The sequence below is a fragment of the Pleurodeles waltl genome, chromosome 5, assembly GCF_031143425.1.
Source record: "Pleurodeles waltl isolate 20211129_DDA chromosome 5, aPleWal1.hap1.20221129, whole genome shotgun sequence".
In the NCBI taxonomy this organism is placed as follows: Eukaryota; Metazoa; Chordata; class Amphibia; order Caudata; family Salamandridae; genus Pleurodeles; species Pleurodeles waltl.
The window spans coordinates 405015284-405027913 of NC_090444.1; the positions used below are offsets into that span (position 1 = coordinate 405015284).

The 12630-nt window shown below is 44.6% G+C and overlaps 1 protein-coding gene across 1 annotated transcript in view; it reads right to left on the reverse strand.

Annotated features, from left to right (window-relative positions):
* Positions 1-690: 690 nt before the first annotated feature.
* Positions 691-12630, reverse strand: part of MCM8 (minichromosome maintenance 8 homologous recombination repair factor) — a 376705-nt gene continuing 364765 nt past the window's right edge. Inside the window, exon 19 of the mRNA XM_069234156.1 lies at positions 691-1996. Within this exon, the coding sequence (XP_069090257.1) occupies positions 1904-1996 (93 nt within the window). The 3' untranslated portion in view covers positions 691-1903. The remainder of the gene's footprint in view (positions 1997-12630) is intronic.

Genomic DNA, 12630 nt, shown 5'->3' on the forward strand with positions numbered 1-12630 from the left:
TTTATAAATTGGTCTCAAGTTATTCCTTTGAGTGTGTGATTGATACTGTGAGTACAACAAATGCTTTGCACTTCTCCAAGATTATCCTAGCTACTCCAACAAGCTACCTCAAAAATTCAAGCATTAATTGATCTAGTTTTTACCTCTGAAAACCAATGTGTGGTTGACTGGACCCCCTACACAGTGTGCCTAGTTTGTACACTACACAGGGGGCCGGCCTCCTACAAGCATGCACACACCAATGCTCTTTAAGGTTTTTCACCACTATCAACCAGGGGAAAAGGAAAATAATACTCTTTTTTTGCTGCATTAACACTTTTGTTTCTATAGCTTAAAAATACATGAACTATCAGATGTTTTCCCAGAAGTAAATCTACATTTAAAACTTGCCTCAACTCAGGAGTTAAATTCGTAGATAGCAGATAGCATTAACTTTAATCTTTAATGCAAAAGAAAAAAGGATCAAGCTTGTCACAGTATTCAAATGTTTAAACCTTACAACTTCAGTTGAAAATCTTTGAGAGATTCTAAAACACATATGTGCTGCATTTGTTTATTATGGAGAAAACTGAATATGAGATCTCAATCACACAGTAAAAAGGAAATAGATAGCTCATAAGAGACATTTTGAGATTTTGTACAGTGAACATTGTTTCTAAATATAAATATTTAAAAGGCGGCACACAGAACTATGTACAATTTTTAATATTCACCATCATTAACACTTTACAAAATAAGAAACAACTGAGATTTCTTAATGACTGAATGTCAACCACTAAAATGTCCCAAAATATTTTGTAAAACACATTTCTGAAGTATTTACATTTGATATAGCCATATACCTTCTTATGTTCAACAATATAGAGCTCTCCACAAACAATTCTGATTCAAGCCACACTTAGGTATGTGTCTCAATATAATGGGCAGTAACTCCAGACATTTGGATGGATTAGTTCCTATTGTTTAGCAAAATTGTTTTATGTTCAAATACGTGCTAAAAATCTTTGAGACTGGCACATTATGCATCAACTCAAAGCTTGCAAAAATCACATATATACTATGTGTCCACATTGTGCAGAATAAATACAGTTATCACAACTGTAATGATAAATATCAAACATATAATGGACACTGTTCTGTTTTACTTTAAAAGGCACTATATTTGTACACTCTGTATCACATTTGAGAGGCAATATTCAAAACATGGAATAGCATTCTCCCCTCAAGAGGATATGCCCATGTATGGAGTAAATTTCAAATTCAAAAAGAATTCTAGGAATCTGTTGAACAGTTCTGGAATGGTTTCTGAATAAGGTAACTCAGCTTAACTATTTAGGTATGCTTACAAGTGTACAAAAAGTGGATTTGCCAACTCATTTTCCTTTCTCTATGTGGAAAATATATTCCATTAAAAAAGTTTTAAACATGTTATTTAAAGTTTTGTTCCAGAATATATCATTTATCTCTCCAGTACATACTGCCCTTCTTCTTCTACTATGGATTGGTAGACCAGGCCAGGCCAGGCATTCCACAAATTCATTTCTTATATGTGAAAGATGAGAACAAACCAAGTTGTGGTTCCCTTTGAACCTTGCATTCAATTCATCACATACTGAAGGCTTGCTCTATGAATTCTGAGTAAGCTATATGCTTATTTATGCGTATTTACTTTCTTTTCACCCTGTAAAAATATATGGTCTAATAGGAACATTAATAGAAATAGTGCTCCAACTCCTTTTACATTGTCAAATAACTTCTGGACATCCCACTTATACAACTGCATTTCGTCAGGTGAAACAAATAGAAGAGTTTTCCTCCAGGTTTTCCCATGTCAATTGATAACATTTCTAGCACCATGTATCATGTGTATGTTTATCCTGTTGTCTGGCACTGTCTTCTCAAATTACATTGTCTGAAGTTGGTACACTCTTGGTCCTTTCTTAAGAAGGTATCCCTGGTCATTCAGCGAGCCAATGAAGCTTTCAAAATCAGATACCTGAAGGGTGAAAAAAAGACTGTTTGGAATCAAGATATCAAATACCTTTTCAAATGATGTTCATAGATAGAAAGAAACACCAAGTTTTTAAAAAGGAATGCACTTGTCTGTATGAGCACTTATCAGCGCTGATAATGCTCCCAAATTCATATGCTCAAACAATTCTGCATTACCAGGCTGGGAATGATCTGTGATTCATTCCACTTTAGCTTGCCATTATTCCTATGGCTCTCTTAGCTTCTTTTGAGGTGAGAACTAGATGGGACGCTAAGCCCCACATCTTTTTTAAAATGCATATAAACATCAATAATGACCCTGCAGGTTTTGGGGCACCTAGTAATTGTAGCACATTGAGTGTAAATGTATTAAAGATGTCACTACAGAAGTATCAAAGCTACAGTTATGTAACCTTTAGTTTTAACATTACATATGTTTTAAATTTCAAATGTATCGAGCTGGCAAGCTGTATTTAATCTGAGAGGTGGATCAGTGGCAAGGCTATTTATGAAGACGTTCTTGAGCATCGCTTTTCTAGTTGTATGGTTTACCCGCCATTCAAACAGTAATCTTTCGCACTAGCATGAGCCAACTTCCATGTTGCTCTTTTGCAGATTTCCAGTAGGACAGTTTTTGCAGTAAGTGCTGCTGTTAAGCTGTGAAATAACAACAAAGTGCTCCTTAACAATCAAATTGTGAACCGCCCTTTCTGCTTAAACTGTCAAAGTGGGCAAGAAATCAGACAACAAAAGTAAAAGTTTAGGCTCTCATCGCCGACACCACCTTCCAGAAAATGAGACTTTTCATCGCAACTGTGCCTGGTCTCAAAGGGTGCGTGCAGCTTACCCCGAAGGGCCTGGCAAATTCTTTGATGGAAGCTGAAGGAGGCTTTTCACAACATCCACCATTAATTGATCAGACAATAAAGACAGTGAGTTGTTTTTAAGGTCTGGCGGAAGCATAATATCCTTCCCCCAATGTTGGATGTCTGTCCCACATCAACTGAACTCTATATACTGGCCATAATCTGTATATTTTGTTGTTATTAATACTAAATGAAGAATGTAAAGCTCAGAAAGTGTGCAATCTAACAGAGAAATGTAAACTTAGCATCATCAAATACGTCTGTACAAACTGTCTAAATAACACAGCCAGAAAAAGCACGGCGCTAACAGATAAAGATACTGGACCGTGCCAAGGTATTTAAAATTACAGTATAGCTCGAATATTAACACAAAGCATATTCATGCTATATTGCCACATGACGGCAATAGAGGACCATCAGGTAGTGACACACATGAAAGAAGGGAAAAGAACAAAGGCAAACAGCAAATGGGAAAGCATCACACAGCGTGTTATTTCAGGAAAAGGAGAGCACATAGAGAATTCCCAGGGCCAGAAAAAATAGAGGAATTGTCTAATGAAAGTAGAGCAACAGGCAGGATACATGATGAGTTGCTCACAAAACCACAGGTAGGAATCAGGGGAAATGTAGATGGCCTCCCCATGTTCACTTACACAGAAACATGAAAACAAATTTTACCCACAAAAATAATGAAATAAAGTTATATAGGATCAAAGGACAAGTTACTTACCTTCCGTAACTCCTTATCTGGTAGAGACAATATCTAGTTGCAAATTGCTTACCTTAGAATGTCCCCAAATGTCAGTCTGGATCTGGATTTGTTTCCATGCCAGGAGCGCAGGGCCATGAACACTGACCACTGGTGCGTCAAAACTAGGGCTCTAAAAGGGGAGTCCCAGTCCCAAGAAATCAGTTTGCAGAGCCAGGAGGATGGGTGGGTCAATAAGGAATCCGCAACTAGGTTTTGCCTCTACCAGATGAGGCGTTACCGAAGGTAACTTGTTCATCTGATAGAGACATCTAGTTGCTGATTCCTTCCCTTAGAATAGATACCAAAGCAATACCATTCCTGGAGGTGGGTCTGCGAACTAAGATCATACTGATAAGTCCTGCAGTACCAAACAGGCAAAGTGCCCATCCCTACGGACCTGACTGTCCAGGCAGTAGTTGTAGGAAGCTGTCTCTCTATATACTATACCAAAATGAGGTATAGTATGCACAGAGTCCAGAGGTTCCTCAGAGGCTTAACAGAGGCTGAAGTAGATAATAACTAATGCTCTCTTTGGTGGTAGTGTGGTCAAGCAGTTAGGCTTATCGGAGGGTAGTGCAAAGCATTTGTTGTACACACACAGTCAAGAAATTAGGCTCACACTCAATGACTAACTCCAGGCCAATTGTTTTATATAGCAAAAATATATTTTGTTACTTTATATCTAGAACCAAAAAGTATTTGTTGCAGGTAAGTACACTTGTCAATAGGTATCAAGCATATGTATCAAATGTACTTTGTTTTATTTTAGCAGACAAAGTAGTTTACAAGCAAGTAGCAATTTTCTATTCCAAAAGTTGAGAGTGCAATTTTTCATAGGAGCCAGTAGAGTCCTGGGGGAGGAGGGTGGAGTATTAGCACAGTTAACAGGTAAGTATATGACTTACGATTAAAGTCTTCGGGGTTTAGGATGTTGACAGGTCAAAGTTTAGGCTGACCCCAAAAGTGCACCACCAGCAACACAGAGCAGGCTGTGTGCAGAGGTCAAAATTGGCGTCGAGTTTACAAAGGAATCCTATATGGACTAGGGGTGCTTGGTAGAAAGCAGATTGCAGGTAAGTACCTGCTGTTCTAGGACAGAGGCTTGGAGGATTTAGGTTAGCACCAGAGCACAAACACCCTCAGCGGCACAGGGGCGGCCAGGTGCAGGGTGCGCCCAATGCTTCTCAACAGGGGTCAGGGGGTCACAAAAGATGCTGCAGACTAGGTCCAGGGGGTCACAAAAGATGCTGCAGGCTGGGTCAAGGGGGGTCGGTTCCGGGGAGCCAAAGGCTGGACAGGCAGGTCAGGCACCCGCTGGACGTTGCTGGACTGTCGGTCATATTCCCCAAGGCCAGGGCACTGCGGGTGCAGTGGTCTCCTTGGGCATCGGGTATCTTTGTCAGATCCGGTCGCAGTCAAGGGGGGTCCTCTGGTTTCAGGCTGCAGGCATCATTGATTTGGCAAGGAGGGGTCAACCCAGGGTAGACTCAAGGTGGGAATCACCTGGGGACCTTCTCTGGACCGGTGAGACACCTGGACTCGGGCTGTTGTCATCGGGTGCAGAGTGGACAGGGCTTGCGGATCTGGGGCAGTTCTGGAGTCCTTTTGGAGGGTTTCTTCTGGACAGGACCGCCGTCCTTGGGCGTTCTTGGTCATCTGTTGGGCAAGGAGTACTCTAGGGGTTTGTAGAGGTCGCTGGTCCGGCAGGATGCATAACCTTCATGGAGCAGGGGTCTTTAAAGCTGTAGACAGGCCGGTAGGGCTGAGGCCATGTCAATTTGCATCTGGAGTCTTCTCTGCTGGTGTTGGCTAAGCAGCCCTGCTTTCTTCTTCTTCTGGAGGTCGCCAGGAATCTGGTGAGTGAGGTTCATTGGAGCCCCTAAATACTAAATACTAAGATGCCCTCTGTGCACAATTTACAATAAATCCCACATGGCATCAGTGTGGGTTTATTGTGCTGTGAAGTTTGATACCAGTCTTCAGTGAAGCCACCCTGGAGCTGTGGAGTTCATAATGACAAACTCCCAGCCCACTGCACTTACAATGTCTAAGAATGGACTTAGACAATATAGGGGCATATTGCTCATGCAGCTATGATGTCACCTGTGGTATAGTGCACCCTGACTTGGGGCTGTAAGGCCTGCTAGAGGGGTGACTTACCTATGCCATTGGCAGTGGTTTGTGGGCATGGTACCCTGAGAGGTATGCCATGTCGACTTTACCTTTTTCTCCCCACCAGCACACAATCTGCAATGGCAGTGTGCATGTGTTTGGTGAGGGGTCCCTTAGGATGGCACAATACATACTGCAGCCCTGAGGGTCTCCCCCTGGTTACAGTGCCCTTGGTACCACTGTTACCTTTTACAAGGAACTTAGCTGTGTGCCCGGAGTGTGCCAATTGTGGAAACAATGGTACAGTTTAGGGTGCTGGGGCCTGGTTAGCAGAATCCCAGCACACACGAGTCAATATCAGGCAAAAGGTGTGGGGTAACCATGTCAATAGGGGCACAGTAGTGTTTGGTAACCGTGTGCAGAGATGCCCTTGTTGCCGCCTGACAGATGTCATGGACTGGAACTCTGCGTGCTAACGCAGTGGTCGCAGTTGCAGCTATGGTAGAATGAGCATGCAACCCTTAAGGTGGTTGCTTCTTGGCCAGTGTGTAGCAGATTTTAACACGGAGTACGACCCATCAGGAGATGGTTTGCTTCTGCACTACCCGAACTTTCTACGTGCCCACATAACTGACAGAGAATTGATTAACCTCCCGGAACTCTTTTGTATGATCAAAGTAGAATGACAATGCTCTTTCTGGGTCCAGGCAGTGGAGTCTCTCCTCTTCTTTAGGATGCAGGGGTGCGTAAAAGGTAGGCAAGGTGATGGATAGGGTGTAACCACTTTTGGCAGAAAGGAGTCCCTAGTGCAAAGCACCACTTTGTTAGAATAGAAGGAAAGGTAGAGCGGCTTAGATGATAATGCCTGCAGCTCATTTACTCTGCAGGCAGAGGTAATGGCCACAAGGAAGGCTGTTTTCAAAGTGAGAAGCCTGAGAAGACAATTGTAGGGAAGCTCAAAAGGAGCACACACCAAAAATGGCACAACCAAATTCAAATCCCACTGGGACACAATGAATGGGGATGAAGAAAACATATGAGTAAGGCCTTTAAGGACTCTATGTATTATTGGAAACTTAAACGAGGAAGGTTCATCAGGCAACCGCAAAAAAGCACAAATGGCAGACAGATAACCTTTGAGAGTGAACACAGCCGAGCCCTGCTGGGCCAGAGAAAGGATAAACATTAATGCCTCAGAAAGAAGGGCAGAAAGGGAGTCAACAGACTAGTCTGTGCACCATGCAACACATTTTCTCCAATGACAGATGCATACAGTTTTGGAAGAGGGACACCTGGCTGCCAAGATTACATTACAGACTTCTGGCAGAATTTCAAAGGCTGTAAATTGCCGCCGCTGAAGCTCCACGTAAGAAGGCGGAGACTGGACAGGTTTGGGTGGAGAACCCTTTTCTGCTGCTGTGACAGAAAATTCTCCTGAAGGGGCAGTCTGATCGAAGGATCGATGGCCATGTTCAGTAGCTTGGAATACCTGACTCTTTGTGCCCAGTCCGGAGCCACAAGGATGGTCCTGTTCACAGGAGCCCCTGTGCTGGGTTTGGACCAGGTACCCAGTAGGACATTCATAAGGGCTAAATTAAAGGCAAGCAGGGGTTCAGAGGATGAATCTCCAGGTTGAAGGACCTCTGCCAGGAAGTTAGTCCTGACTGCCACTGAAGGCAGCTCAAGGTCCAGGACATTGGCTGCTTTCCGCGCCATCACTGAATATGAAGTTCCCTCCTCTGTGAGATGAGAAAGCATGGCAGTATCCGGGGAGGTATACAGTCGACTGGCTTCACCTAGGTCTGTACCCGAGTCCCTGGGGTCTTAAGAGCTGTTATACCAAGTGGTCCAGCGACCCCTCCCATTCCTCACTCTAACCTAGTCCATAGGTATACAGCTCAGGGTCCAACATACAGGTCAAGGCCTCTGTCGTACGACATCCATTCGGCTAGGTGTCTGAGTTGGCAATGAGGATGGGGGCGGTGCCACCTGGGGGCACGGGCAGCGCCAATATCTAGACCGATGCAGGGTAAGGTGGAGGTGGTACGTCCAATGCCAGTCCGGATCCAGTAACAGATCCATGGGTGCCCCACGTAGCTAAGGCCAGTCCACAATTGCGGAACCTGAAGGGAACCCTTCTGACGCCATAGGGCCTGAGGAGCACCAGCGATGTCAGACTGGCCAAAAATGAGCCGCATGGCCTCATAATACTCCTTAAGTTGGGCAGGGGCTGCTCCTGCTCCCGGAAACTCAGGGACGTACCAGACGCAGGCTCTACAGAGGGATGCATAGATCAAAGATGCTCCCTCGTCTTGTCGGCTGATGGATGAGATGAAGTCGAAGAACATTTGGCTTTCTTGAACTTCTTTTTATGCCTTGAATTATCTGATCATCCTGAGGACTTGAAGTCAGATAACAAAGAGGTGGGCTCCACGACTGATCCCAAGACCTTCCTCTCGACCGAGACTGGGACTTATCTGGAACTGAGTGCTGGCATCAGCTTTAGGGACTGCTCCCTAAAAAGCCTTCAAATTCATGGCCCAGCACTCGGAGCACAACTTCGAGCCGTGCACAGACACCAAAGACGTACGAGGTGCGGATCCGTCATGGATATCGCCAGACAGCAGGATACGCAGGGCTTGAACCCGGTCTTAAGTAAAGATATCTCTTGTTGCACCAGAAATAGAAATACTCAAAAAAGCTTCAACAAGAGTCCAAAAAGACCAGTCCAAAAACGACTAAGGGGTAGCTCTTTCTTCGGATCAGCAATGGCTTGCGTGGAAAAGAACTGCCATCAACGCGCCGGGATGGTGCCTAAATAGGGGCCACAACGTCATATCTGGTGTGAACAATGCTGACGACGGACCCAATTGACACCACCTAACCGTGTGCAGGAGTACTGCTAGAGAAAAATCTATGGATCTAGACTGACGCCTGGGGAAATCCTAAGGTAAGGAATCTGTAACTAGATGTCTCTGTTAGATTTAAGAGGCAGAATAATTCACATGTTTAAAGGAATGTACACACACATGTATAAATGTGGCAAGAGGGCCCATGTCACCGATTTGCTGTTCTCTGGCATGGACCCCTCCCTCGCTAGCGCAGAAGCAAAAGAGATAGGTCTGAGGGAATGAGCTCTTTTACTTTCTGGTGGGTTCTTGTGTGCTAGGGCATAGCACATTTTAATACACAGAATTATTCAGCTTGACAATGTCCTTTTGTGCAGTGCCTTGCCTTTCATCTTCCCTACCTAGTCTATGAAGAGGTCACTATCCAGTCTGAACTTCCTCATCCTGTCTATGAATAAACTGACTGCTCTCTTGGGCTCAAGTATGTGGATGTTCTCTTTCTCTTTTGTGGGATGTGGGGAAGGAAAGAACACTGGCAGGGTAATAGATTGAGCTAGGTAGAAAGGGGTAACCACTATTAGCAGGAAGAATGCCTGGTTCTTAGTACCAGTTTGTCTGGAAAGAAAGAAGTTAATGAGAGAGTTCACACTAACAGCTTGAATCTTGCTTACTTGTCTAGCTGATGTAATACCTATTAAAAAGACCTTTAAAAGTAAGAAGTTGAAGGGGCAACTCTGCAGTGGTTCAAACCAGGTGGAAACTTGTTTGTAAGGCCTTTCAAGAATTGCACAACAGGTGATTTGAGGAGGGACAGGGAAAAGTAATTCAGGTTACCCCGCTCAATCTACAGCCATGCAGATGAAGCAGGCTGGGGTACAGAGCATGCCCCTGCAACTGCAGGCGGAGGTCTACCCTGAAAGGGAGACAGAGCAAGGGACAAAGAGAGAGGTGTATGAGGTCTGCACATCACATCCTTTGTGGCTAGTCCAGGTCTATCAGGATGTCTTGTGCCCAGTAGATGCGTATTTTCTTCATGTCCTCAGGATATACTGGTATAGGAGGAAACAAGGTAGTGAAGCTCCAAGTTCCACCTGAAGCAAAATGTGTCCTTTATTGGTCTTTGCAGTGGATAATGGAGAGCACAGAAGTTTGGTTCTTGTGAGTGGTAAATAGATCCCAGACATGTATGATGTACTGGACAACCTCCAGGTGAAGGTGCTACTTGGGGAGGTAAGATGACAGCGATTGGGACTGTTGGCTTTTACATTGGAGTACTCCAGCTAGATAGTCTACTACAAGCCAGATAGGATGGCCCTGAGTCCAGGACTAGAGAAGCAGAACTTCTGTGCAGTGAAGAGGTGACCACACCTCCCCACCCCTCTTGATGATGTGCCACATTGCATTCGTATTGTCGGTCAAACCTCGACTGACTGCCTGCAAAGAAAATGGAGGAAGGCTATGAGGGCCAGCCAGATTACCTGCATTTCCAACGGATTAATATGATATATATTTTCTTATGGAGACCAGAAGCATCTGATTTCCAACTCCTCCAGATGAACTCCCTATCTCAGGTTGGAGGCATCTGTGATAACTGATGTCATCAGTTTAGGAGGCTGGAATGGTTTGTCTTTGGACAGGTTGCCTTTCATGCTCCATCACCAGTGATCCGCTACAGTGTCCTTGGAGATTGTGATACAGCTTTGAAGGTCTCCATTGTGTTGGAACCACTTCCTGTGAAGGCCCCACTGTAGGGCCTGCGTGTGTCAGTGTTTGTGAGCGACCAACAATACAGGAAGCTAGAAGGCTTAATACCATCAGGACTGGCATGTGCACTGCATTCTGAAACATCAGAATCATAGTCTGAATGTCCAGAACCCACTCAGAAGGGGAAACATTTTGACCTGATGTTGTGTCCAGTTCTGCCCCATGAATAGGATGGGCTGAGAGGGCATCAGGTGGGAGTTTGGACTGTTGATGGAAAAGCCCAGATCGAAAAGCAGTGTGGCCACCGTCTGCAGGTGGCATGACACTATCTCAGGAGAAATGGCCTCGATGACCCAGCCGTCAATGTAAGGGAATATTGGTATTCCCACACGCCTAATATAGGCCGGTACCACCCCCATCACTCTCATGAGGATCCGGGGTGCAAAGTCAGACTAAGCTTGAGAACCATAAACTGGTAGCATTCGGTTCCGACAGTAAAGTGAAGATACTTCCAGAGGAAGAAACTGTGGATAAGGCTGATCGGGCTAGGGCCTGAGAGTTGGTGCCAGAGGCGGTAACATCTCTGGAATTGGCACTGGGTCCACTGGAACACAGGTGCCAGATCCTCTGTAGTATCTTCCACCGGTTCCAGTTCTGATGTAGATGTATGAGGTGAGGGAAGAGGACATCAAGACTTACTTTTACATGAGCAGTGCCATCCTGATTCACGTTGCCATTTCTTCTTAATTTCTTCCCTGACGACTCCAACAACGGGGGAGACTCTGACGTTCTTGACCCTCTCTTTTACAGCCTTCGGGTGCATCTTTCAACATGAGTCACAGGCCTCGATGACGTGGTCAGACCATAATCACCAAATACTGATTTAATGCGGGTCTGTAATGGACATTTGACTATCACAGTCCCTACATGGTTTGGGCGGTGAGATAGTGAAAAAACAGCACCCAAAAAAAAGCTCTGGATTTGCGTCAATGGCATGGAAAAAGAGAACTGACATCAGTATATTGATGGGGTGCTTTAAGGCTACAGTGATTTCACAGGGACACCTCTTCTGGCCCCCAAGTAGAGCCAGAGGCTCCTACTGGTGTGGAAAGCTATTGAAACATTTCTGGATTCAGTCGCATGCCTGGGATAATCAAAAGGTGAGTGATCTGCAGGTAAAGGAATCCAACAGAAATTACTTGTCACATATGGACTGAAGCACTATATTGTGCCATCCACTCTGTGATCCTGCAAAGATGACAGGCCTCTACTGAGGCCTGGTCCACAGCCGCATGCAAACTCTCATGTCTGCAGAAAGATGAGTATGCAGAAAAAAAGCTGCTTCTAGCACTAAATAAGCCACTGATACAGAACCATTTACTTACCTTCAGTAACAATCTTTCTAGTGGATATTCATTTAGGGGGTGATTCATCACCTTGTGAATACTCTCCAGGTGTCACACAGGATGCAGAAGCTTTACAGCAGTACTCCTGATGTTCTTTAGTATAATCAATGTAACAGCTTACTGCCCTCTTGGGTCTAAGCAATGGAGTAGCTCTTCCTCCTTAGAGGAAGCAAAGAATTTTGGAAGGATGACAACCTACCAGACATGAAACGGAATAACCACTTTTGGTATAACTGGAGCTAGGGTCCCAAACACTAATTTATCTGGCAAAAATGTTGTATAAGCTGGGTTGACAGAAAGAGCAGGCTGTTGCCCTGTATGTCCAGTCTATGTTATGGAGATGAAGTGATGCCTGAAGATGGTGTGAAACAGCTGGTAAAACCTGTGTCCTTCTATCCCTAAAAAGAGAGCTGGCATTTACTGACCTCAGAGCAAAGGCCATACATTACAAAATCTGCTTGCTAAATGTCTCTATCAGTTTCAACTCACAATCAGGCAGAGTGGAAGGAAAGACACTGGAATTTACTTTACTTGTGGAATGCCTGTGCCACCAAACTATCTGGCCTTGGATGTTGTGTAAGAAATACTGAGTCCCCTAGTGCAGGACAATGGTGACTTGCTACCTGCCTTTTAATAGGGGGACTGACAAGTGCCCAAAATGGTGTCTGCTATGGCCTTGTTAAAAGGCAGTAGAGGTTTTGTAGTGGCCTGACCTAGCTCAGTTGAAACATTAGTCTTGTCCTCCATAGTGGGGAGCTGCAGGTCTAAGACTTATGTTGCCCTCTGCATAACGACTGAAGAGGCACTTTCCTCTGCAGCAGGGAGGGAACCTGAAGAAGTATCCAGACAACAGCCATCTTGGAGTTCTTCATACTATTATCCTCATCACATTGTGGGATATAAGCTTCTTCGTAATCACTATTGTCTGAATCACAGAGATTGCTTGTCAG